This window comes from Brassica oleracea, chromosome C6, assembly GCF_000695525.1.
Source record: "Brassica oleracea var. oleracea cultivar TO1000 chromosome C6, BOL, whole genome shotgun sequence".
Taxonomy (NCBI): domain Eukaryota; kingdom Viridiplantae; phylum Streptophyta; class Magnoliopsida; order Brassicales; family Brassicaceae; genus Brassica; species Brassica oleracea.
In genome coordinates this window covers 24,810,085-24,835,802 of record NC_027753.1, presented here as the reverse complement: position 1 = coordinate 24,835,802, position 25,718 = coordinate 24,810,085, and the positions used below count along the sequence as shown (strand labels likewise).

Below are 25,718 nucleotides of genomic sequence, written 5' to 3'. Positions count from 1 at the left end.
GGAAGCATGAGCTCTATGAGCAGTTCCGAAAGCATCGTTGACATAGAGATCAGCAAGGGCAGCAAGCTTCTTTGCGAATTCAGGGTCATTCTTTTCTTCTTCCTTGTAGAACCTCACGTTCTCCAAGAGAAGAACACCTCCTTCAGGTAGTGCTGCAACTAGTTTCTGGACTTCCTCACCAATAGAGTTATTTGCCATCACAACCTATTAACCCAGCAAATGTAACTCACAGCTGTTGTTCATGAAACTTGAACGCATAGAGGAACAAAGAGCACAAACCTCAACACCAAGAAGCTCAGACAATCTCGGCACAAGAATCTTTAAGCTAAACTTAGGGGTAACACGGCGACCCTGAAACATAAAACTGAGATCAGAGACATCAAACAGTTACTAAAAAGGAAACTTAACGCACGTAGCACGCACTGCTCAGACATAACATAACTGATTACACTGTTCCAACAGAACTTTAGAGCACCTCCAGTGGCAAAGAACCTACATCAAGTTCTTAATGATAAAAGCATTAATATTTTGATACTGATTTTATTTTTTATTTAATTTTTGTATTTTGTACCAAAAGTTATTGTCCGAAATCCGGATTCGATCTGAGATCCGCTCCGAAAATAGGATATCCGGGGTGTCCGGATCCGAATATGGATAGTAAAATCTTGGATCCGTCTAAACCGAATCTGAATCCGGATATCTTAATTTTTAGGTCCGGATATCCGGATCCGTATTTTTAAAACACATTAAATTTTTAAATTTCATTAATATTTATATTTGATATATTAATATTTATACATGAATTAATCTTATAATATTATATTTTAGTTTTTACAATATTATAGACATATATACATATATTTATAAATATTTAATTTATGTATTATATTATAAAAATTGGTATTTTTGTAAAAACAAATATTATTTTTAATTATTTTTACGGATCAGGATGCCCTGAATTTTCCGGATATCCGGATTCGTCCCAAACCTATACCCTGCATTTTCCGGATATCCGGATCCGTCCCAGTACGCAGAGTTTTTAAAAGGAGTTTTATGAAGTTGACATGCGGGATATTCTTCTGACTCTTTTTATTGTTTTTTGATTTTTTAATATTTTTAATCAGATTAGAACTCATTTGCATCTTGCCGATGGAACAACCAAATTTTGCCAACAGAACTATCAGACATTTAATGTAATTGGTCCATAAATTCTTTTTAACACTATCGGCACTGAAGCTAATGCTCGATTAGCTTCAGGCCCGGCCCTGCATGCAAATGCAGCCAGCATCATCCATTGAAAAGAGAGCGACTCTATTTTTAAAAAAAAAAATGATTCACACAAGGCACAAACTATCATGTAATACAGCGAAGACACATATACAGACCGATCTACTAACAAAAGCTCTGTAATAAAACCAAACGAGCTAATAAAATAGATCAGATAAAAAACATATAAGTTTGTACAAAGAGGTGAGAAAACAGATAAACTGAATATCAATGTTCCAAAGAGAGCAACACACTACTTAAAACAAATGATTCACACAAGGTATAAACTACCATATGTTTGAAAAAGCTGTGTAATAAAACCAAACGAACGAGATAATAAACGAGAAGACATACCAAGTGACTGCAGAGAAGAACCCTAGATCCGTTACCCATCAAGTACTTGATGGTGGGAACAGCGGCGCGGATCCTAGTGTCATCAGTGATGTTGGAGTTATCATCCAAAGGAACGCTGAGATCAACACTCACGAACACGCTCTTTCCCTTCAGATCAGCTTCCTTCAATGTTCCTACGCTTCTCTTCGTCGCCATAGTATATAATACTGCAAAACGCACACCGCCGGGTAAGAGATTGACGCGAGTCTCAGTCGAAAGCGATTAGATGAGATTCTAAGAGCACAAGCTAGAGATTACACTCGCATGAGTAGATGCAAAGAGAGACGATGATATAGGAAAAGGGACACGTCAACAGACCACGTCATCAATAGTATATAGAAGTCGGTTAGAAAAAAATAATCAGAAAATTGTAAAAGTTTGTTTTCTTCTTCATCTCTTTTTCCGGGAAAATCTCCTATGTTTCCTTCAAAAACCTAAATATCTGATCCCCTTATACTAGCTGTGTTGCCAAAAGCGGGAGATGCCACGTCAGAAAGATCTGGGCCGGGGTTTCAGAAAAGCTTTTCCACATCGTTATGTCAGCTTAATAAAACTTTTCAAAACCGACAGCGGACCATATAATCTCATCAACATCATTTATCAATTGTTCAATCTGGTTCATGGTCCAAGCGTGTGATCCAAGCAATATCTAATACAGAATGGAGAATCAAAAGAGGGGAACAAACATTCATAACCAGGTGATTTCTTTTTCTGTTATGAACAAACAAATTGATGACTTTTTCTCTCATCAGGGAGATTCAATCATTTTGAAACGAATCCAGAGATTCAGACAGCCAACAGTGTGATAGACAATCATATAACAAACAACAATCAACGAGCAGCTAAAGCAACAAAAATCAGACTACAAGAAAACCAGACGACTTGGTACACGATTGAATAATAAATAACACAAGAGAGATGGGCAGGAACTTAAAGATTCTCAAGCGTCGTCGAGAGCGAGGACTCCTGGGAGTGGCTTTCCCTCTAGAAGCTCCAAACTTGCACCGCCTCCTGTAGAGATGTGACTCATCTTGTCCGCCAAACCAACCTTTTCAACGGCAGCTACAGAGTCACCTCCTCCTATGATTGTGGTCACTCCCTTTCCGCTCAGCTCCGCCAGCTGCTTTGCTACGGCCTGGTGATTAAACAAGACAATAGATCACGTGTAGTTAAGTTGGGGTAGTTTCTTCAATTAACAAACATGTTGAAGTTACACGACGTTTGATGAAACTTATGTTTATGTGATTTGGGTGATAAGTGTTGGTGGTAATGTGATATGTGGCGATAAATGCTTATATACGATGAATTTAAAGTAACAGTATTAGTTGCTCGTACCTCAGTTCCAGCTGCAAACTTTTCAAATTCAAAAACACCCATGGGACCATTCCAGATGATGGTCTTGGTTGTGTCCAGAGCTTCGCTGAATGTCTTGATTGAGTCTGGACCAATATCGAGTCCCATCCAGCCATCTGGGATTGCCGTGGCCGGCACTATCTGCAAAGAGTTCACAAGTGTCTCAGCTTTTTTAACAGACTAAGATCAAACACACATGTTTTTTTTTTGTTCAGACACAAACTGTTGTTACCTTGCTGTTAGCATCAGGAGCGAACTTGTCAGCAATAACCACATCGGTTGGGAGCAAAAGAGAGACACCTTTGGATTTGGCCTTCTCCATGAGTGACCTGGCCAAGTCAAGCTTGTCCTCTTCCAAAAGGGAAGATCCGACCGCGTGTCCTTGCGCCTTGTAGAAAGTATAAATCATACCTCCACCGAGCAGGAGAATGTCAACGGTGGACAAGAGCGACTCAATGACACCAATCTTCGTTGAAACCTTTGAACCTCCAACAATGGCGGCAAAAGGCTTCTTGGGGTTTGCTACAGCTCCGACAAGGTAATCAAGCTCCTTCTGTGAGAGACAAGGTTTCACTTCTTAGATTTAGGTCAGGTCAAGAGAGATGAATGAGAATCGTGGGCTGAATCCCGTAAACATCAGCAAGGGCAGCGAGCTTCTTTGCGAATTCAGGGTCATTCTTTTCTTCTTCCTTATAGAACCTCACATTCTCCAAGAGAAGAACACCTCCTTCAGGTAGTGCTGCAACTAGTTTCTGGACTTCCTCACCAATAGAGTCATTTGCCATTACAACCTCAATCCCAAGAAGCTCAGACAACCTCGGCACAAGAGGCTTTAAGCTGAACTTAGGGGTAACACCTTTTGGGCGACCCTGAAACATATAATTCATATCAGAGACATCCAACAGTTACAAAAAGGAACTCAGTGTAAGTAACAAGCACTGCTAAGACATAACATAACTGATTATCAATGTTCAAAGAGCAATTAGAAAAACATACAAATGCAGCCGGCATCATTTAAACAAATGATTCACACAAGCATCAACTATCATGTAATAAAACGAAAACATCTACATATACAGACCGATCAAGTAACAAAGCTGAGTAATAAAACAGATCAGACCAAAACAGATAAGGTTGTGCATGGGGTGAAAAAAAACAGTTAACTGAATATAGATGTTCCAAGGAGAGCGACTCTACTTAAACAAATGATTCACACAAGACACGAACTACGAAAGCCACATCTACATATGAAACCGATCAAATAAGCAAGCTCTGTAATAAAAAAAAACAAACGAGCTAATAAACCAGATCAGATCAAAAAACGAGATGACATACCAAGTGACTGCAGAGAACAACTCTAGATCCGTTTCCCATCAAGTACTTGATGGTGGGAACAGCGGCGCGAATCCTGGTGTCATCAGTGATGTTAGAGTTATCATCCAAAGGGACGTTGAGATCAACTCTCACGAACACGCTCTTTCCCTTCAGATCAGCTTCCTTCAACGTTCCAACGTTTCTCTTCGTCGCCATAGTAGATGAACAGATGAAAACACTGCACGATGCACAACGCGAATAATGAGACTGACCGAGAAATCAAACAAAACGGTACAAAAGATCTAGAGCATATGGCGCAAAATCGATTCGATGAGAGTGTTAAAAGAGCATAAGCTAGAGAATATACTCACATGAGTGATGCAAAGAGAGACGATCGACGCTGATGCAGTGGCAGAGATAAAAGGAGTTGGTGGATCTTTCGAGAAGACTAGACTGTTTATTTATAAAAGCAGCGTGGAGAACACCCAAAAAAAACTGGTGGGCCCGTGACGATTACGTTTTTAATTACGGTTTTGCCTTATCTCTCTCCTTGGGCTCCACGGCCGTCTACGTGTCATATACAATGGGCCGAGAGATCTTAATGAGCCTATTCCACTTGTAATTACATTTCCATATATTGGGCCAAGAGATATTAATGGACCTATTAAAGGCTCGAGCCTGTTTTAGTCGAGCGTCGTCTTTCTTCTTTCGAACTAAACACAGTGTTAGTAGATAAACCTCCTGCACCGGAGAGAAGCGCAAGTTTTGCCGGCGACACGACGCTGTGTTTGGTTTTCTTCCGTTGTTTCAGCAGACGGAAAGAGCTCGTTAACCGGGAAAATCCCCAAATGTTTCTGGTTTTGTTCAATTGAACTTGAGATTTCTTTCAATGGAGATTGCGATTCCGTATAAACCGAACCCTCTTATCTCTTCGCCGACGAACTTGCTCAAAAGACCTAAAAGTTTCGGTCTTGTTCGGTTTCCCGCAAAGTATGGACACCGAGTTACGAGGAAAAATCCAATCTTTCGCGTCTACGCGTCTGAAAGTAGTAATGGGTCTTCGTCTAATAACGGTGGAGGGTTCTCGTGGGTGAGGTTGACGCAGTCTCTCCGTGTTGGCGTGGAGCGGATCGGGGAGAAGATTGGAAAGTCTGTGAAGAAGGAAACTGGGTTTGACCCGGAAGAAGCAGGTGCGAGAGTTGATGAGTATGTGGGTCGAGTTAAGGATATCGTGAAGAAGGGCCAGGGCGAGTTGACTCGCTTTAGGACTGAGATAGTGCCTTCGTTTATTGATTGGAACAAGTGGGAACACTGGAAGGTAAGCTGTTCAGCTTGTTAATCTTTAAGTACTACCTGTAGTTTCTTAACGAGAGGAGATGTTTTTGTATCAGGACATCAAGAATTGGGACGGTAGACGAGTTGCTGCACTGATGATATATGCTTTTGCGCTGTTATTTTCTTGTCAACGAGTTTATGTTGCCGTCCAAGCTCCCCGGATAGAACGAGAAAGAAGAGAGTTAACTGAGTCTTTTATGGAGGCTTTGATCCCCGAGCCATCTCCTGACAATATAGATAAGTGCGTGCTTCCTAATCCTCAGTTTCCATTTGTTATTTATTAACTGAGCTATAAATGCATCTAAAGCATCAAGAGTGGGAAGAATTGTGTTTAGTGGACGACTTGCTGGGATGTCTATGTCCTGATATTTATTTTCCTAGCGTTTCAGGTTTAAGAGAAATATGTGGAGGAAGACAACACCTAAAGGCTTGAAACTAAAAAGGTTCATTGAAGCGCCTGATGGAACACTTGTCCACGATAGTTCCTATGTTGGAGAAAACGCATGGGATGATGATCTGGAGATAACAGAGGGGTCTCTCAAAAAAATCATTGACAGAAATGCGAGGATTCAGACAGAGGCAAAGAAGAAACTAAGCCGTGATTTGGGTGTCTCTGGTTAGTGCATATACATTTTAGACGGAGGCATTGGTAAGCTTGCTTTTAACCATCTAACCTCTCTTTGTTGTATCTTTGTATGATAGGTGAAGTTGGAGGCAGTGTAGGTACATGGCAGGAAAGGCTTGCAACCTGGAAGGAGATGTTGGAAAGGGAAAAGTTATCAGAGCAGTTAAACTCCTCAAGGGCCAAGTATGTTGTTGAATTTGATATGGAAGAGGTTGAGAAAAGTCTTTGCAAAGATGTTGTTGAAAAGACCTCTGAAACTGAGGGAACTAGAGCTCTCTGGATATCAAAGAGATGGTGGCGTTATCGCCCTAAGCTTCCTTATACCTATTTTCTCCAGAAGCTTGATTCTTCCGAGGTATAACTCTAATCTATACTCTTGTTCAGATTTGGGATTGTGAGCGGTATAGGATGATATATCTTTTGACTTCTTTGTTCTTGAGCTTATGTTGATATCACTGTGTGTGTGTGTTTTAACAGGTTGCAGCTGTTGTCTTCACGGAAGATCTAAAGAGATTGTATGTGACGATGAAAGAAGGTTTCCCTCTAGAATATATTGTAAGTAAGATAAAACATAACTGCATGTATTAAAACTTGAAGGATGTAGATTCAACATTTCGTATTATTCTTTTTCTAGGTTGACATTCCGTTAGATCCATACTTGTTTGAGACTATTTCTAACTCAGGAGTTGAGGTGGATCTCCTTCAGAAAAGGCAGATCCACTACTTCATGAAAGTGTTCATTGCACTTCTGCCTGGGATACTAATTCTATGGTTCATAAGAGAATCCGCCATGCTTCTCCTAATCACATCAAAGCGGTTTCTATACAAGAAGTATAATCAGCTGTTTGATATGGCTTATGCGGAAAATTTTATACTGGTAATCATCATAACCTTTTTGCTTCGTTGATGTATGGCCTTCTTCAAACATGTTCACACTTCTATTGATAAGTTCTTCTAATTTTCATCCAGCCGGTTGGAGATGTCAGTGAGACAAAATCAATGTATAAGGAAGTGGTACTAGGCGGTGATGTTTGGGATCTTCTTGATGAGCTAATGATCTACATGGGAAACCCAATGCAATACTATGAAAAAGATGTTCCCTTTGTCAGGGTAAAATACATCTTGACCCAAACTGACATGTGAATAGTGGTATGATCTACTAGTTTGACTAGGCTTGAATTTTCATTTTGTTTTCGTTTTTGAGTCAGGGTGTGCTTCTTTCTGGACCTCCTGGGACAGGGAAAACACTTTTTGCTCGAACACTGGCAAAGGAAAGTGGACTACCATTTGTGTTTGCGTCTGGTGCGGAGTTCACAGATAGTGAAAAAAGTGGTGCTGCAAAGATCAATGAGATGTTTTCAGTGGCGAGACGAAATGTAAGCCCTCATTTGGTATATACTCACACTATTATTGTGGATCTGATTTTATACATTATCTCCAGGCACCTGCTTTTGTGTTTGTGGATGAAATTGATGCCATTGCTGGTAGGCATGCTAGGAAAGATCCACGAAGACGAGCAACTTTTGAAGCTTTAATTGCACAGCTCGATGGAGAGTAAGACTCTACACTTGTTCATACGTTTTAGTGAGATGAATGTTATTTGTATTTATGATTTATTATTCCTTAGTTCCTTCTCCACTTTCTAAGAGGTTTATGAGATATGCATTAAGGTTCTAATGCCTTTAAATTGTACCACACGCAGGAAGGAAAAGACAGGCATTGATAGGTTTTCTCTGAGACAAGCTGTGATATTTATCTGCGCTACCAATAGACCTGATGAACTCGACCTTGAGTTTGTCCGCTCTGGACGTATTGACCGTCGGCTGTATATTGGTTTGCCTGATGCAAAGCAAAGGGTGCAAATATTTGGAGTTCACAGCGCCGGGAAAAACCTTGCTGAAGATATAGACTTTGGGAAGGCAAGCACTTTATTCCTACTAATTTGTAATCTCGATAGATAGGTGTTTGCTCACTCATAAATACTCTTCCCCTCTTTTCTACCTGCAGCTTGTTTTCCGGACAGTTGGGTTCTCTGGGGCAGATATCCGGAACCTTGTTAATGAAGCAGCTATAATGTCGGTATGTCATATTCTTGTCTGTATCTCAATTTCCCAACAGAACTTTACAATACTTAGAGAACGATCCTAACTCAATTTCTCAGGTAAGGAAGGGACGTTCGTATATATATCAGCAAGACATTGTTGATGTGTTAGATAAACAATTACTCGAGGGTATGGGCGTACTTCTCACAGAGGAAGAGCAACAGAAATGTGAACAAAGTGTTCGTATTGACATCCTTTGTACTATTTATCTCAAATCATACTATACCATAGAGCTAGAAGGTCCTTAGCCTTACTATTGGATTTTGATGTAACATTAGGTATCTTATGAAAAGAAGAGACTCCTGGCTGTTCATGAGGCTGGTCATATAGTATTGGCTCATTTGTTTCCTCGGTTTGACTGGCATGCATTTTCGCAGCTCCTTCCTGGTGGCAAGGTACGTTTCAAAACCTCTTTGTTCAGTTATTATAAATTGTTGTCAACGCAGTGTTAGAATGGATTAAATCAACAGCTCTTCTCTTGAATTTTACAGGAAACTGCTGTTTCAGTGTTCTATCCACGGGAAGACATGGTGGACCAAGGTTATACGACATTTGGTTATATGAAGATGCAAATGGTGGTAGCTCATGGTGGACGCTGTGCTGAACGTGTGGTTTTTGGAGATGATTTCACTGATGGAGGAAAAGATGACTTGGAGAAGATAACAAAAGTAAGTTCAGTCTTATCTTTTATATGTCTTCTGATTAAATCATCAACCCTGTAGCAAATAACATCTATGTAACTGAACATATCTTCAAAGTTGTGGTGTAGTTGTGAATTTTAGTCCATATTTAAATGTGAATCTGATATTTTGTTTCCAGATTGCCAGGGAAATGGTGATTAGCCCCCAAAATACAAAATTGGGTCTCACTCAACTGGTAAAAAAGATTGGAATGGTGGATTTACCAGATAATCCAGACGGCGAGCTGATTAAATACAGAGTACATCCATTCATCACAGACTAGTACTTTCCCATGTGCATTGACATTCTCAGTAGTTCATAGTGTTTTACTCTGCTTCATGATAAATTTCAGTGGGACCATCCTCATGTAATGCCGGCAGATATGTCTATTGAAGTATCCGAGCTATTCACTCGCGAGTTGACAAGGGTAACTTACTCTTTATTTGACTCAGCATACCAAATCGTATTCATTGTCTCCCATGTGGCAAAGCTTGAGATATATAATGGTTGCTGACACAGTATATTGAGGAAACTGAAGAACTTGCGATGAATGCTCTGAGAGCAAACAGACACATTCTGGATTTGATCACAGGAGAGTTGCTGGAACGATCAAGGATAACTGGATTGGTATGAAAGTGAATTTAATATTATTCTGTACACAGATACTCTCAGACTAGGAAGTTTGTCTTTCATATTGTAGGAAGTTGAAGAGAAGATGAAGAGTCTTTCTCCTTTAATGTTTGAGGATTTTGTGAAACCATTCCAGATAAACGCAGACGAAGTAAGCTCATTGTTTATTCATAAACTTCTAGATTCCAAATGAAGTCTAGAAACGTAATCTGACATCAATGTTTATAATTTGGAAAAAAAAAACATTTCAGGAGGAACCTTTGCCTCCCAAGGATCGGGTGAGCTATCAGCCAATTGATTTACGTCCTGCACCACTCCACAGATGCTAGAAGAAGCTTTTACTCTTCTCCTGTCACCACAAAGATGGGCCCTCTCATAAACCATATTGTCCAAACATATAGAGAACATTTAGCAAAGTTTTGTACTCTGCTTCTGTCTGTATCTGATACTATTGTAATATGGTTACTGGTGAAGTTAAAACAGTGGTGTATTAAACAGAGACAAAATAATGATATAAATTTATTTTTCATATTTTTCTAGTTTTTTTTTTCAAAGATATCAAAGGAGTCGAGAAATATCTCTCTCCTAAAACCCCAAACACTGAAGTATATAAAGTGAAGAAAAAAATACAAAGAATTGTAAACTTCGACTTTTTCACTGCACATAATGAAGAGCAAGGATTCTCTCATCTGGAAGCTCTGTGAGTTGGTGGCTTGGATTGGGTCGAAGTCGCTGCAGATGACATCACTCGTAAGCGCCCAGCTATCTCTGTGAAAGATGGTCTTGCCGTTGGGTTTGGCGCCCAACACTCCTCCATCAGTGTTCTCCATTCATCGTCACAGAAGACCGGTATGGTTGGTCTCAGTGTGTTGTTCACTATCCCACCTGCATTTTTCACAATCAAAGTCATCATCCATTCAAATCTCATTCCGAACATGAATGAAAAAGTGAAACAGGCATGGCACCTATTATGGCCCCATAGTGCATATTGGCATATGGTTCCTCTCCGGTCAAAATCTCCCACAGAACAATACCAAAAGAGAAAACATCAACCTGCGGGTTAAAAGACAACAAAATGAAGGATTAAACCCTATCAGAGATCTCATAGTTTGTTTGCATTCTCAATCAGAATATACTTATGAGGCCATGCAATATCACAAGATCATCTTTTCAAGAAACTAACCATATACTATATCTCAAATAATTCTTAAAAGGAAAAATAAGCGACTCATGATTCTTGAAGTCAAAGTAGCTATTGGACATGAATGTTACCTTTTCTGAAACTTTGCTGCTGCTTCCATTTAGAAGCTCTGGTGCCATCCATGGTAAGGTTCCACGTACACCACCAGATACCAATGTATTTCTCTTGATTTTTGACAAACCAAAGTCACCAACCTGAGGTGGATTAGCATGTGGATCTTAATCTGATTTGTTGTAACGTCATCTTAAAAACGTGAAAATTTCTACAGAAGGATCGTGGTACCTTGCAGATTGGACGAGAAGGATCTTTTAAGTTCACAAGTAGATTGTCACATTTCAAATCGAAGTGAACAATATTTTTGGAGTGCAAATATTCCATTCCAAACGCAGCATCCATGGCAATGATTAGTCTCTTACGACGATCAAGATGCCTGGTCATGTAAACAGAAGAGAAGAGTGCATAAGTTAAATGAACACATCAAACTGATATCAGAAGACCTAGTATGCATAACTTTACCTGTCTCTGCGGACCAGAACATGCCTTAGAGAACCATCAACCATGTACTCTGTCACGGTGGCCAATGTCCCCCCAGGCCCGTCTTTTACAACACCATAAAATGCTACCACATTCGGGTGATGGAGTTTTGAAAGAATATCAGCCTCCCCCCAGAATTCACCAGTCTGCAGAAAATCAGTTATACATTAACCAGAGTAACGTGGAGAACAAAATTTGCCATGAATTGTAGGCATCGCCAAAAAGAAAAATGCATGCGACATGATCTGCAAACAACTCACCAATCTCTCTTGCTCTGATGACCGCCCAGCAAAGCAGCTCTTCTTGATCCTCTTGATAGCGACATCTGATCCTCTCCACTTTCCATGATACACCGTTCCAAAAGTACCAGAACCAAGCTCTTTCAACTCCTCAAGATCTTCATTCTTAATGATCTGATGATATTTAAGAGTTTATTATAAAATACGTAAGTAAAACATTAAAAACAACTTAGTAGAAGCACAGGGGGGATAGATCATACCTGCAAGCCATCGTAGTCAGACTCTGATCCAAGTGGAGGAACCGCAGCATGCCTTGTTTCTGTCTTTTCATCCTAGAAGTTCCCATCCTCATTAGTAAAACTTGTGTTTTGATGATTACATAATAAATAAAAATGCTGTTATTTAACCCGTACCTTTGGTTCAGAATCTGGCATCCTCAGGTTCTCCACCATAGCACCAAATTCTTCGCTCTCTGTGACCTTCATCTGATCATCCTCCGGAGTAGGGAGAATAGTGCTAGTGCCACCGCCGTTCCTTTCAGAAAAACCATCCCCATAATCTCGACCTAAAGTCAACTGAGGATCCGCCAGGTTTGTTGAAATAACATCTCTACTCAATGGCGTGACGTGATGCAATCTGCCACCATCTTTGATGTCAGATGGAAAGTGAGAATCAGATTGGTCAACACTCGCAGCATCTCTTTGGATAAACTGTTGTTCAGCCAGCTGCTGAGAATACGACCAATTTTTAGGATCATGATTCTGCACATTCATGCTAACAGCAGCTCCATCGTGAGGATATGGATGGACAGACGATGTATCCTCTGAGATTGCTTTTGAGAATATTTCAGAAAGGAAGTCACGAGGAAATCGGTCATTGATATCGATCAGAATATCTCCCTGCAGAGAATCAGAACGGCGAGTGGAAGCTTGATCTTCAGGGATAACATGACCCCTGCCTGCGTTTACATGGCTCGAGTTGGAAACATCAGTCACAGTACCTGTCCCATTGACTATTCTGTTCTTGTTTGCATCATCAGGATTTGCAAATTTACGCAGGTGCTCGGAGTCCAACGTATCATTTCCAAAGACTGTCTCAACATTTTTATGCTTCTGGTGGGTAGCATCACCATTAACAGTTTGGGAATCTTCATGTGACTTTCCAACTGCTTCTTTTGCACCATCTTGCTGTGCATTGCTCGTTTGTGACTGAGACATTAGGAACTGAGAGCCTAGCGAGTCATCAGATTTCGACAAACGATTTAGCAATTCCAACTGTTCACGAGGTATTCTCTCTGAGCGATACACCCTCGGTGGAGGCTGCACAGGCTCCGGATAGTTCAGATCAATTAGATTTGACTCGTTATGAACATGACCACAGGTACCAGTTGAAGTTGAAAGCTGATCTTCACTACCAGATGGAGGAACCTGCCCAGCAATGACAGCATCACGGTAAGTAGCAGGCTTTGCAGGAGCGTTCTGCCGTGTGTCTCCTCGAGGAGGAAGTAAATGTGCCTCCTGGCTAGGTGTAGCTGTTGCTGCTGACACCTCCCGAGCCTGATTGTGATTCCTCACCTCAACATCATCTAACTGAGGTGGACTCTGGTGATCCTTTGCCAAAGTTTTACGGTTTTCAGTCTCAGCATGCTCATGAGCTTTCGTATCAGGTGATACCTTTTGCTCCTCTACTATGGCCTGCGTGCTTTGTGGTGTAGTGCCAGGGTACAAATACCCTTCGGACCAGCCACTTTGCTGATTGACATGCTCTTGGAACGGTATGGAACCGGTAGTTTCCGTCATACCGGAGTAATTAGAATTGTGAGCATACAAAGGAAACCGCTCTCTTTCTCCATGCTGAACCACATGCCTGTAATACGGAGGGAACATTCCATAGGAGCTGGCAGACCCTGGTGTGATGGACTGTGGATACTGAAAAGAAGAGTCTGGAGTGATGGATTGGGGATACTGAAATGAGGAGTCTGGAGTAATAGATTGGGGATACTGAATAGAGGAACTCGGAGGAATGGACTGGGAATAATGAAGAGCAGAACTTGGCGGGACAGGTTGCTGCAACTGAAATGCAGCATTGGGTGGAATAGATTGAGAATAATGAAGCGATGAGCTTGGTGGAATAGACTCGGCCTGTTGACCAGAGGCCTGTTGGAAGCCATTTGCCATCAACTGCGGTGCGCTAACTCCAACAACATCTCCATTAATGTTATTGACACCCTCGGTGTTCCGCACAGCAAGCTCAGCTAAGTTGTTTGCTGAAGAGCTATCTCGCCCATGAAGGTTGTTTGAGTTCCTTCCTAATCCAACGTCCATACCATTCACAGCTACAACATACTGAAACTCAGAGTCGCCATCATTTCTATTAACCCCCAAAAGAGCATCATCATCCAGATCGTTGATAGAGAAGAGAAACATCCTAAGCTTTTGAGAGCCCCCACGGTTTTCCATCTCATGATACTCTTCAAACATATTCTGGAGATCCTCTTCACATGATACAGACACCAACGCATCGAGATCTTCACCAGGGAGCTGATACTTGACAACATGAGTTTGGTAATAGATCTCAAGGATCTTTTGCTTAAGAGCCAGCCAAGATATGTCCTTCCTCACGGAAATAATGTGCGTCTCACCCCCTACGTACCTAAGCTTTGAATCGCCTGGGCGTGGAAGTATCTTCCCACCAAAGCTGCAAAGAATCTTCACCTTCGCTGCTGTTACACTACCAGAGGCTGAAGAAGTTGCGTACCCATGCAAGTTTCCTAGACTTCTATCCTTGCTAATCGAACATTGACCAAGCTTATTACCAAACTCGTGAAGCGAAGGGTTGGTTCTGTCATAATCCCTCGTGTCATTCTCCGCAACGCTGAGCCTGGAGACATCTGAAGCAGAGTCGGAACCTGCGTGACTTATCCCTAGCAAACCTCTAAGCTCCATATAACAAGTGGTATTGGTGTCCGCAGCTCCATTAGTGTTGGAAGATCTCTGAGGAACCACCCGGTCACGCATAAACTCGAGAGAAAATTCCTCCCCTGTCTGTATGGAGTAGTTATGCACCGGTTTAACATCAGAAGCGTTTGGATTGAGAGGTCGAAAACGAGCACTCGCTTGATCAGGTTGAGGAACAGTCTCGTATCCAGGCTGCTGATGATGTCTAGGTTTATCCATTACAAACAACACAATCTTCCGACTTGATCTAACTGAAACACGAATCTAACATGCTGAATACTACAGAAACTACTTAAAGACAGAAGAGTGATTCAAGATCGATGCTGGCGATGATTAAGCTGCAATCAAATATATAAGGGTTTAGTCACACTCACATGGCAAGATCGAAAGGTATAACAGTAGACAAAATAGGCATTTTGAATGTTCTAGAAACCTATGTGAGGTATCGAACCAAAATCTCTAAACGAAGATTCTCCATGGATGCTAAGCAGATATTCGATTGCAAACTAACCTAACCGTTTCACATCACGACTCTACAGAATAGCTTGAGAAAAAAAAATCAAAAATCAAAAAAAAAAAATATAATGCTTCAGTAAAGGCTCGAATAAGAAGGAACAGAACAGTACCAAAGTAAAATCTTATCGTGCGTAACCACTCGAGATTAAGCTTTAGAAAGGACTGAGCGGATAACCAGAAAGAATAAATTTTACTGGAAGATATCGTCTCTCTCTCGGCTCCTGTTTCATCAGAGTACAAAGCCAAAGGATGATGAACAGATTAATAAAACAAAAACCCTACGTTTTTTATTTTAAAATCAATAAAACCAATGTGACGTCGGCTACCAAAAAAAAGTAATTAGTTTGTGAATCTTATAATTTAAGAAAAAAACAGAAAATCCAAATCTGGTCAAAATGATTTAAAATTGTGAAAGTACCCTCAAAAGTTTCAGAAATTACTAATTTGTTCGTTTAGTTGACCTTCTTCACCAAGATTAGTTATGTTAATTAGCTTAATCCGTAGAACCACCGTACCCTACTGGTTAAGGTTTAAAGGCTTATACATCTGGGTTTGGTGTTCGAATCCCAAACTATGCAATTTTTTCCGGATTACAGGAAATCCAAGTTTTAAGTCTCGGATAGAGCGATTTATTAAACAATTATGCAGAGTACAGAAAAAAAGTTTTCAAGAAATTTTCAGCATGGTCCAAGTAAATAGGATGAGACGTAGCTTATTAAACAATCAGTCTTGAATCTCAGACTGAGCCCCGGACGGTCGGACCTTTATTAATCTTCTGTATATAGAGTTTGCATTAAATACCAATCTCCTAAATCAGCAGAGATCATATAAAGAACATGGCCAAGATTCAAAATCACTATTGGCAACAACAACATAAAAGAAGGTTGACTTTTAACCTGAAAGAATCATTTTAACTCCTTCTCATCTCATTCCAAAGTAAATATTAAGTAATAACGTTTGTTGATTCCATAATATTAACATTCCAAAACAATTAACAGAAAAGGCAACTCTAAATGGTTTATTTTATTAGAGGCTTTGTGGTGGACACTTAAGCTTCAAAACTCAAAAGCGCCTTATGCCAATGTGGGGCGGCAATGATTGGGCCCACCATATATAAAACAAACTGTAGTCGGTTCACCGTGTATTTTGTTTTGTTTTTTTTTTTGAAAAAACCGTGTATTTTGTTTTGAATGCTAAAAATGTTTCTTTTAGAACTTGGAAGAAGTCTCATGAGAAAATAAATATAGGTTTGGTTGACAAAAAAATGTGACAAAAAAAAAGTTTGGTTGACAATCAAAACAAATATATATGTATGTATATATAATATATATGTATGATGTATATATATATATCTTGCATCTGAACTCGATTCTTATTGCATTTTTTGAGAAAATTATAAATATGTCTTACTTTTTTGAATATTAATGGAAAATTATAGTTGAATGGACTGGTAAGGGTAACATACAAGTATACATGTATGCATGCAATCGCAAGATAATTACTTCCATTGTTACTTTTATGATATAATACAAGTAAAGTAATTTGGTCGGCCACCGCTTCTAAACGATTTGATTTCTTTTGTGTTTGGACCAGCAAAACACACCGTCAGAAAGAAAAAGAAAAAACTAAACACATTTTTTCAACGCATGCCGTCAAGATTATTTAAAACACACAAAATAATAATAATAAATATTTTCATAATTGACATATATACATTTTCTCAGACTATTTTTGAAAACGTAAAGAAAAAAGTATTGAACATGTATAGTGGAAACTATTTTTGTGATGGTGCAAAAAAAGTGTTGAACATGTATAGTGGAAACTATTTTTGTGATGGTGCAAAAAAAGTGTTGAACATGTATAGTGGAAACTATTTTTGTGATGGTGCAAAAAGTATCGAACATGTACTTTTGTGATGAGTCTGATGACGCGGTACTAATCCTCGGAGAGACAGAACAGGAGATCAATAATGAAAGACATAATTATAGAAAGAACAAAAACTTATTTCAAGAACAGCAGGTACTTTGTTTCTGTGACAACTTCCACAGCTTAAAGAAGAGAGTAAAATTGAAAACATGAGACTGATCAAACTTGATTAGTTTACTTTGGGAACTTGAGAAGATTAGCATTGTTTCCCAGATAGTGAAACGGGAACCTTTGATTATTTGGAGATGAAGAAGAACCACCATTGTCATGAGTAACAGCCTGGTCGTTGTTACTCGAATCACCAAAACATTTTGCTTGATGGTTCTGCACTTGCTGTTGCTGTTGGTGTTGGTGATTCATGTTGGTTGTAGTCAGAAGCTTGTCAAGAAACGACCAGTCTCCACCATAGTTGTTGTTAGAAGTCAGCCTCAGTAGATTCTGTGAGCATTCAATGTCTGTTGTGTTGATTGACGACACAAACGGTTGGGCCGAGTCAGGGCTAAAGAGCTGAGGGAGATGCATAGACCCATGACTTAAAGTGTTTGCAAACTCATGTAATGGCATGTGGATCTGTCTTCCCATGTGATGATGATTCTGATGATGATCCAGAGAATGTGAGATCAAAGAAGAATGATTGTTTGGATTGGACTCATTGTGATGCTGCTGCTGATGATCATCATTGTTGGTGCTTATGTATTGGTGATCGTGATGATGATCTTGATCTGGTTCTTGGTGAAATCCTCTGAAATGATTCTTCTTCTTGAACACTCTGCATACAACCCATCCATCTTCCTACAAATTACACATAGTTAGTTCACATTATGCAGCATATGGTCTCTGTATTTAATTTATAAAAAATGGCAAATGACCAAGATAACAAAAAAAAATATTATGATTAAATTAGCACTACTTAAAAAGTAAAATGACTAAATTATTCCAAACTCTAAACCATTATCGTAACCCATCCACTAAATAGTAAACTTCAAACTCTAATCATTAAATCCAAACCCAAATATAAAATAAAATGTCTTTTTAACTTTTAATTAATGTTATTTTACCATTTTATTTTGAGAAATTTCCTAAAATAGACTAAAAATTTTTTTGTCACAAATATAGACCTTAAAAATAAAAATGACCAAAATAGATTTAAATGTTTTATCAAAATAAGTGAATATACACTTATACCCATAGGGTTAATTAATCTAGACATTAGGGTTTAGAGTTAAGGGGTGGAGTTTAGGGTTTAGAGTTGTGGAGTTGGGTTTTGGAGATAGGATTTCAATTTTTTTTTTTAAAAAAAAATTAAAATTTTCAAAATAAAAAATACTATTTTGGTCGTTTTACTTTTTGAGGTCTATTTTTTGACAAAAACTTGAAAAAAATCTATTGGAGAGAATTGCCCTTTTATTTTCTCTCTTGTATGCTAATTTTGAAATAATAAGATGTTTTTAACCAAAAAAAGAGAAATAATAAGATGTTTTGGTTCTAATTTAGGCTATTTCTCTACAAAAATGCAATATGATATATTAACGTACCTGTATTTCGTTTTCGGTATCATCTAGGCGATATTCATGCATGATCCATTCAGTTTTGTGGCCATGAGGAGCACGACCAGTGTAGAAGACAAGAGTCTTACGAAGTCCAATCTTCTTGGAGCTGTTTAGATGTATGGATTTGTCTCTACCAGTAGCCTTCCAGAACCCGGCTGCAGTGGCCCGGTTTGTTCGGGTCCCAGTCGGATACTTCTTGTCCTTGTGGCTAAAGAAGTACCACTCGTTTTGAGGACCCGACCCGATCCTGCATTTCTCTACATAGTTACAAAAAAACACAAAGTTTAATATTTATAAAATGTAAGAAAATACCAAAATTAATTTAGCTTACGGCGACGGGTTTGTTATATGTCTGCAATTTGAAATACCATTGGCTTATTTTGAGGGCACAGTACATAATAATATTACGTCAATATTCCTAGTCATATACTACAAGACATTATACTTTGTCTTCTGTTACTAATCTAAAAGACATGCGTAAATAGACAACTTTGTCTCTTTCTTGATGTACACGCGTATAAAGCTTCGTGGATCCATAAAAACTGGAAAATAATTGATCAGGATGAGAAGTGATAAAACTTATAAGTCATTATATAAGTAGATACATGTTTCCATGGAGACCCAGACAAAACCCTAGACAATATTACCCGATCTATGTATTTGTCCTTTGACATCTAACTTGTAGTTTTGTGCAGAGCAACACCATAATTCCCCGTATAATACAATTAAGTTAATTAGAAAACTAATGTTAATCGTGGTAGTCTATATATAGTACTGGTAAATGATAAATAATATGTCATTAAGTGTGTGGATTAGGTGGTGATATTTGTAGTTATTAAGGACTAAAAGAGTTTAATTATAAGTGGATTGGAAGTTTTACCTTTAAGTTCCCAAGGTTCAAGCTTGTTGAGATCAACTTCTCTAATCACATCTAAATCAATTGGTTCATAAGAAACCTTCTTCTTGAGGTAATAATATAGAAGCTCCTCCTCTGTTGGATGAAACCGAAAACCTGGAGGCACCGAGAGCTGTCCTCCTCCGGCCACCGTGGACGACGAGCCTATCTCCATTATCTGGTTCTCTTCTCTAAGCAAATCAAATACTTCCTTTTAGTCCTTTTCCCTAATCAATTGTATATAACCAGTAACAAAAACATACATCAAATGTAAGCAAACATAGATGAAGAAAGAATGGGTTTGTCACCAATCAGTCTAAGAAGTTGTCAGGGCGTGCATTTTTCAGATAAAAAAAACCCTAGTTCATCATGCATGCACATATTCATAAAGAACAAGCAACATTTTCCACTAACAGAAGCCGAATCTTTCTTACATAGGTATGCACGAAAATAACTTGAATATCCCAAAAGAAATTAATATGACGTTTGTTGAAAACCGAACAGTCTCTCTTCTTGAACAAGAAAGTTCTGATGACATAGACTTAGTCATGCTTTTGAGTAATCAAAGAAAAGAAGTGAAAATAGAGAGATACTTGAAGTGAAAACTACACATATATATGTACTGGTGAGTGCGTGTATATATATGTATATGAAAATGATGATGATGACAACAATGAAAGATATAATGGAAGAGGAAAGAAAACGAACCTTGGAGGCCGGAAAGTATTGCTTCTGTTAGAGGCAAGAGGTAGAAGACAATGAAAGAGAGAAGGCAAATAAGCAAGCACAATGAATTTCTACAAAACTGAAGATATCTTAGCTTCAAGGGCACGATGTTAGGGTTTCTATATCTCTCTTTCTTTCTTTCTTAATAGAGAGATATCTTACCCAGCATCTTCTTTGAGATAGAGAGAGTGAGAGATGAGAGGTTTCTATGGATTAGTGCCACCATTATTTGTATTCAATTTAATATACCAATGCTGGTCACAGAAATATATGATAACTACTTTATTGTATCAGCAATTATTATAACAGTTTCTTGTTATAAATGTCAATCTATATATACATCTAAAAATAGGTTTCATCTCTAGAAAATGTAATTTCTTGTGAGCAAATAATCTTACAGATTCCATATTGAATTGTTTTGTGGTATTATATGTTATAAATCAATTTTCCATTCGCACATCTTATTTAACTTTAACATTGTCTAGTCTACTTTTTCTTTAACAGTTGATTTCATTTCCCAATCAAATTCTTGTCTTCTTCTTTTTTGGCTAAAATTTTCCAATCAATATTGTATCTACTCGTACAAATATATATATTCTTTAATTTTTATTTTTTTACTAATCAAATGTATAAGTATATACATGTACATGTATAAAATATGTTTATAAATGAGATATACAGTATAACCTATTTAAATTAATATTCTATAAATTAATATACACTAAAAATCTCTATAAAATAATATAATTTTATAGTCTCAAATCGAGTTTTTGGTTCAATTAGTATATCGATAAATTAATATCTCTATAAATTAATAAAAAAATTATAGTTTTGGTTTAGTCCTAACATTATTAATTTATAGAGGTTTCACTGTATATATATACTAGAGAAATACACTATTTATTGTTTTCGTGTGTGGCGTGAATATGCTTAGGAGGATTAATCTTGATCACCATCGATAACAGCTATTCTTTATAAGACTGGCTAAATTGCTTTGAAAACAAGTAGAATCCGATTAATAAATACAAAATACTAGTAATAAAATACACGGTAAATATTACAGTATAATAGAAAATCTGATTTTGCATCCCAAGGACAAAACAAAACAAGAATTGAAGCTTCTATACCCTTTGCAGTCAAATGTTGCGAATACAAATGATGTATCGTACCTTGAATTATGCTCCCATTTATTTTTTTATTGCATCAATTTCAGTGCAGTTTCATCAAAATTTGGTTAACCAAGTCTTAAAATGCTACTAGTATTTGTTTATAAAATTAGTACAACTAACATAAACGTTAGCTCAAATATGTTCCCTTATTACCAAATTAATTTAAATCGTGAGATTAAATGATAGCTTTACTATATGATTGAGCGAATAATATGGTGCATTTTTACTGACGTGTTGGTTATTTCTTAGCATTTATGTTACACGAGTTTCTTATATTGGTTCACAGTTGGAATATAAAATTTATATTATTCACGTTTTTATATGCCAGACCCCACTTTCCATCAAAGAATCATGTACATATAAGTGTGATAAAAAAAAGCTATAGCCCTATGGAAGATCTAGTCAATTGTGAATATGATTTCCTGATAAAGAAATCGTCCATGTTGAAGAAAAAAGGTCAATATACAAACGAATACATATGAAGACTTTGAGCCTTTGACAAAAATGAACAATTAAGAAGAATTAGAACACAAAAGAGAAGAAGATGATAGAGGAAACGGCACGTAGGAGAAGAGCGTCGGCACGTGCGGATGAAGAAGCAGAATCCTGAAAGGCCGTGGAGAGAAGCACGTGATGGTCCAGCACCAAATCCACAATTCAAGGTCCCTTGTTTGACTTAACTGTCTCGTCCTGAGATTCGTGCCAAAAGTGATCCTCTTCTCTCTTTTTCTCTTACATAAACATTACGAAAAATATGATATTGTGGTAACTTTGAATTCATAAATTCCATGTAACATACATGAAACACGTAAAAACATTGGATTCTCACGGTAATTCATCTCTTCGTAACAACTTATGAAACTTGCAAGTTTTTTGTTGCCCAATGTTAAGTTATAATTATCTTATATATTGAGATGTGCCGTTGCCTTCACGAAGACGTCTTGCAGTAAACCATTATTAATGCATGGTTTAATCATACTGATAGATACCAACATGTTCTGAAATTTATATATTGATATTTTATAATCCCCATTATGGCCAAGTGTTACATTTTTTTTTTTGTTAAAGAATTCAAATTTCTTAAAGTTAAGTGTTACGTAGTTTTAGTTATCAAAAAAATTGTTACGTAGTTTTAAAAGTTATACGCTCATATTAGCTTGTAAGCCTAGTATCCATTTTCTAAAAACTATTTTACTCCCTCCGTTTTTTAATATAAGTCGTTTTATAAAAAATTTTAGGTTCTAAATTATATGACGTTTTCAGTTTTCTAATGTAAATTAATGATGTTTTTGTTTAGAAAATATAAAAAATAATATTTTCTTAATCTATGTGCACAATTCTAAAACGACTTATATTAAAAAAATGGAGGGAGTAATATTTTAAAGAACAATATCTGAAAGGCGTCAGAACAGTAACTCTCTGGCGTGAGGAATTACAAAAATAGACTAGGTTCATACAACTTAAGCACATAAAAATCAAACATGTATTTAATGTGTGTGTGTTTGTTTGTTGTAGTTGTTCACAGTTTAGTTTCAGGTAAATTATTGGATCAGATGGTTATACAATAAACATCTATAAAGAAATGTTTGTCTCTCTCCTGTGATGCCACGTCACTAAGTTGATTGCCCTGATTGCTCTGGATGCGACACATGTTCTTCTCCTAAATACTGTGCGTTTCATTTACGTGATTCCTTTGGGCCACAGTTAACAATTTCTGGGCTTTTGCATTTTTATCGTGAAACCCACAGTGAGTGATGATTATCGTCTTCTCCCAAAATCGATACACAATTCTAGGGTTCATGACTTTCATGTTCTTCTTCCATCTACGGAAGCAACGATGGAGATTCGAGATGCCAACAATGGAGCTTCGAGATGTTCAATCGACGTTAAGCGTCACTGTTTGAATCTTCAATCCCGGCGAAGAAATCTGGAGACATTACGCAAGTCCGTTGAAACCCACAACCATGCTTAAGAATACAGATAAACCTCAGCTTTTTGACCCTATCACACTGAAATCAAACGGTTAAGAAACTAACCTGCTCGACACTATGGATCAAGACAATTCCTTTTGTTTCTGTTTCTGTAGTGTCAACGCCCCCAGCAAATACAACAACCTGAAGAAAGTATAAAAAGGGTTTGTGAACATTCAGATATCAAAACCAAGAACGAAATAAGCATAAAGCTATAATTCCTAAGCGCATAAATTAGATGAAAACAACTAAAACATGGACAGCAAAGTACAAACAAAAGAAAACGATCTCACCTTTGCTTTTACCATTCGCTTTATGCTCCCAACAGCATCGCTTTCCAAGACCATGCCACGGACAATGCAAGAGTTGTGCAATCCTCCTGCAAGAAACTTGGCAACACGGACGTTATCCACATTAAAATTGGTTGGATTCTTTGGGCATACTTGAATACATGCCTGAATAAAAAAAAACAAGAACAAGTAAACTAATCAACTAAAAGCAAAACCTCCAATAAACATGAGTAACCAACCAACAATGAAACAGAAACACTCACATTATACTAAGGAACAAATAATCTCCTCTTGACCAAACTGCTTGCTAGCAACAGCAGCTCTCATTCTAGAAACAACTTCACCTTTGCTACGCACATCCATCCTCTCAGAACCACTCTCAACCAATTCTTCAAGAACCTCAACAACCTGCATTCATACACTCCTTAAGCCAAAACAAAACCACCAATAGTGATTCAGGTAAGTCACAAACTCAACAAACCTTAATGATTGCTTTGTTATATCCACTAATGATCTCACTCGGATGCAACCCCATCCTGACAAGCTCCTCTGCAGTCCGCATTTTGTAAAAGCTCTCCCGCAAAAGAGATGGTGAGGTTAGTTCCATCTCCGATCTCCTCCTGCTGCGCCTTGGCAGCTAAAACAAGAATCTTCGCAGCAGGGTGCTGAATCTCGAGCTCATTCACAATGGTCGCAGCGTCGTTGGTTACAAAGAGCTTATCTGAATGGTTTATAACCATTTTGTTCAATCCTAACAAACAAGAAAGGGCCTATCAGATTTACATTACTCACTAAACCGTAAGCAGATCAAGCATTATAGATTCTAATTATATCGGAGAAACATACTCGCGGATCCCAATAAAAATGAATCAAGGAAGCGATTAACGAACCATTGGGACAGAGAGAAGTGCAGGTTATGGTGGAGAGCTCCTTGCAAGCTTTGATGTTTTTTATGACGGCTTTGTCTAGGCCAGAGAGGTGTCTGTAGCCTTCCTTGAGCATCGATTGGATACTGTACAGCTGCATCTTCTCCGATTGCGATCTATAAGCTTAGCTCTTCCCGTACTAAAGATCGAAGCTGTAAGACCCGATCCTGGATTCCCCAATCCAACCAGACCGCAGCCTCACCAAACAATGCAACCAGTTTCATTTACATATTCAAGTTCAAGTGTTAAATAATTCTAAGTCTTTTTCAGAGTTTTGAGGCTCCAACATTCACACTCAAACCATCCAACATCGACTAGGGCAAATAGATTTTTCATAGATAATAACCAAGGTTCATACATCATTCATCATCCTAATAAATAGATCACACACTAGAATCGCATAAGTTCACAAGTTGCACAATAGGCTACAATAATTACACAATTTTCCGAATCAACCCAATCACCACACATCTTCCCATGGCCGCGGTCCTCATGGTGCTTTTCCCTTACCACGGTCCATTTCTGGTCCTGGATCAAACACAGACAAACACACAATCACAAGGTTAGATTACAAAACAAGAATCAGTTCACATTGCATGGTCGGATCCAATCTAGTTAAGAACAATCATCAAAAATGTCAAATCTGACCCCTTTAAAAAGAGATCCAAATACCAAATAAAATTCATGATAAATCATGACAATTCAGAAGAAAAATAATCCAATAATCAGATTCAAAAGAACCGGCTCAAATCATAGTGATCTCGGCCATGATCAGCCCACACAAGAATAAGGGACTTTCATGGGGATTTGATCAGGCCAAGGCCTTAAGATCGATAGATCCTTCCCTGTAATATCATAAAACAATCCCTAGTACAATATATATGAAGAAACAGAGTAGAAGAAGTCAGAGTAAGGAGTGGCCAATCGATCCAAACCGGCCAGACTCACACGGCCATCATCCGCGGTCTCGTTCGGTTACTCTTGGCCACACTTCTCACCTTAGGGTTACGATCTCCAGGGGACGTCTCCTTCTCCTTCTCAATCTCCTTCTCCTTGTCTTTATGCCTAGTTTCCATCCTCTTGATCTCACAAACAAACTCCACCGGAAACAACCAGGAACC

At 38.2% G+C, this 25,718-nt stretch overlaps 4 protein-coding genes and 2 pseudogenes across 4 annotated transcripts in view; 1 reads left to right on the top strand and 5 right to left on the bottom strand.

Moving 5' to 3' along the window:
• LOC106297818 (phosphoglycerate kinase, cytosolic-like) overlaps window positions 1–1,815 on the bottom strand; it is a 2,018-nt gene extending 203 nt beyond the window's left edge. Inside the window, exons 1-3 of the mRNA XM_013733980.1 lie at window positions 1,621–1,815; window positions 280–351; window positions 43–204 (exon numbers count right to left, since the gene is read on the bottom strand). Coding sequence (XP_013589434.1) covers window positions 43–204; window positions 280–351; window positions 1,621–1,815 — 429 coding nt within the window. The remainder of the gene's footprint in view (window positions 1–42; window positions 205–279; window positions 352–1,620) is intronic.
• A 518-nt stretch (window positions 1,816–2,333) lies between these two features.
• Window positions 2,334–4,787, bottom strand: LOC106296420 (annotated as a pseudogene).
• A 249-nt stretch (window positions 4,788–5,036) lies between these two features.
• Window positions 5,037–10,229, top strand: LOC106299931 (ATP-dependent zinc metalloprotease FTSH 12, chloroplastic). The gene is made up of 19 exons (XM_013735951.1): window positions 5,037–5,644; window positions 5,718–5,902; window positions 6,051–6,277; window positions 6,364–6,641; window positions 6,764–6,841; window positions 6,921–7,163; window positions 7,256–7,396; window positions 7,495–7,662; window positions 7,728–7,840; window positions 7,989–8,205; window positions 8,294–8,365; window positions 8,448–8,567; window positions 8,667–8,783; window positions 8,880–9,056; window positions 9,208–9,327; window positions 9,421–9,495; window positions 9,588–9,695; window positions 9,769–9,849; window positions 9,950–10,229. Exons 1-19 carry the CDS (start codon window positions 5,216–5,218, stop codon window positions 10,025–10,027), a joined length of 3,027 nt encoding a protein of 1,008 aa, XP_013591405.1. The 5' UTR covers window positions 5,037–5,215; the 3' UTR covers window positions 10,028–10,229.
• Window positions 10,205–15,419, bottom strand: LOC106299930. The gene is made up of 9 exons (XM_013735950.1): window positions 15,256–15,419; window positions 12,086–14,967; window positions 11,933–12,004; window positions 11,694–11,846; window positions 11,416–11,579; window positions 11,182–11,329; window positions 10,971–11,093; window positions 10,664–10,751; window positions 10,205–10,583 (listed from the first exon to the last, which is right to left on the bottom strand). Exons 2-9 carry the CDS (start codon window positions 14,846–14,848, stop codon window positions 10,384–10,386), a joined length of 3,711 nt encoding a protein of 1,236 aa, XP_013591404.1. The 5' UTR covers window positions 14,849–14,967; window positions 15,256–15,419; the 3' UTR covers window positions 10,205–10,383.
• Window positions 15,420–17,081: 1,662 nt separating this feature from the next.
• LOC106299350 (protein SOMBRERO) lies at window positions 17,082–20,394 on the bottom strand. Its single transcript, XM_013735456.1, has 4 exons — window positions 20,225–20,394; window positions 19,502–19,743; window positions 18,607–18,878; window positions 17,082–17,863 (listed from the first exon to the last, which is right to left on the bottom strand). The coding sequence occupies exons 2-4, from the start codon at window positions 19,689–19,691 to the stop codon at window positions 17,246–17,248; spliced, it is 1,080 nt and encodes a 359-aa protein (XP_013590910.1). The 5' UTR covers window positions 19,692–19,743; window positions 20,225–20,394; the 3' UTR covers window positions 17,082–17,245.
• A 2,499-nt stretch (window positions 20,395–22,893) lies between these two features.
• LOC106299678 lies at window positions 22,894–24,697 on the bottom strand (annotated as a pseudogene).
• Between the last annotated feature and the right edge of the window lie 1,021 nt (window positions 24,698–25,718).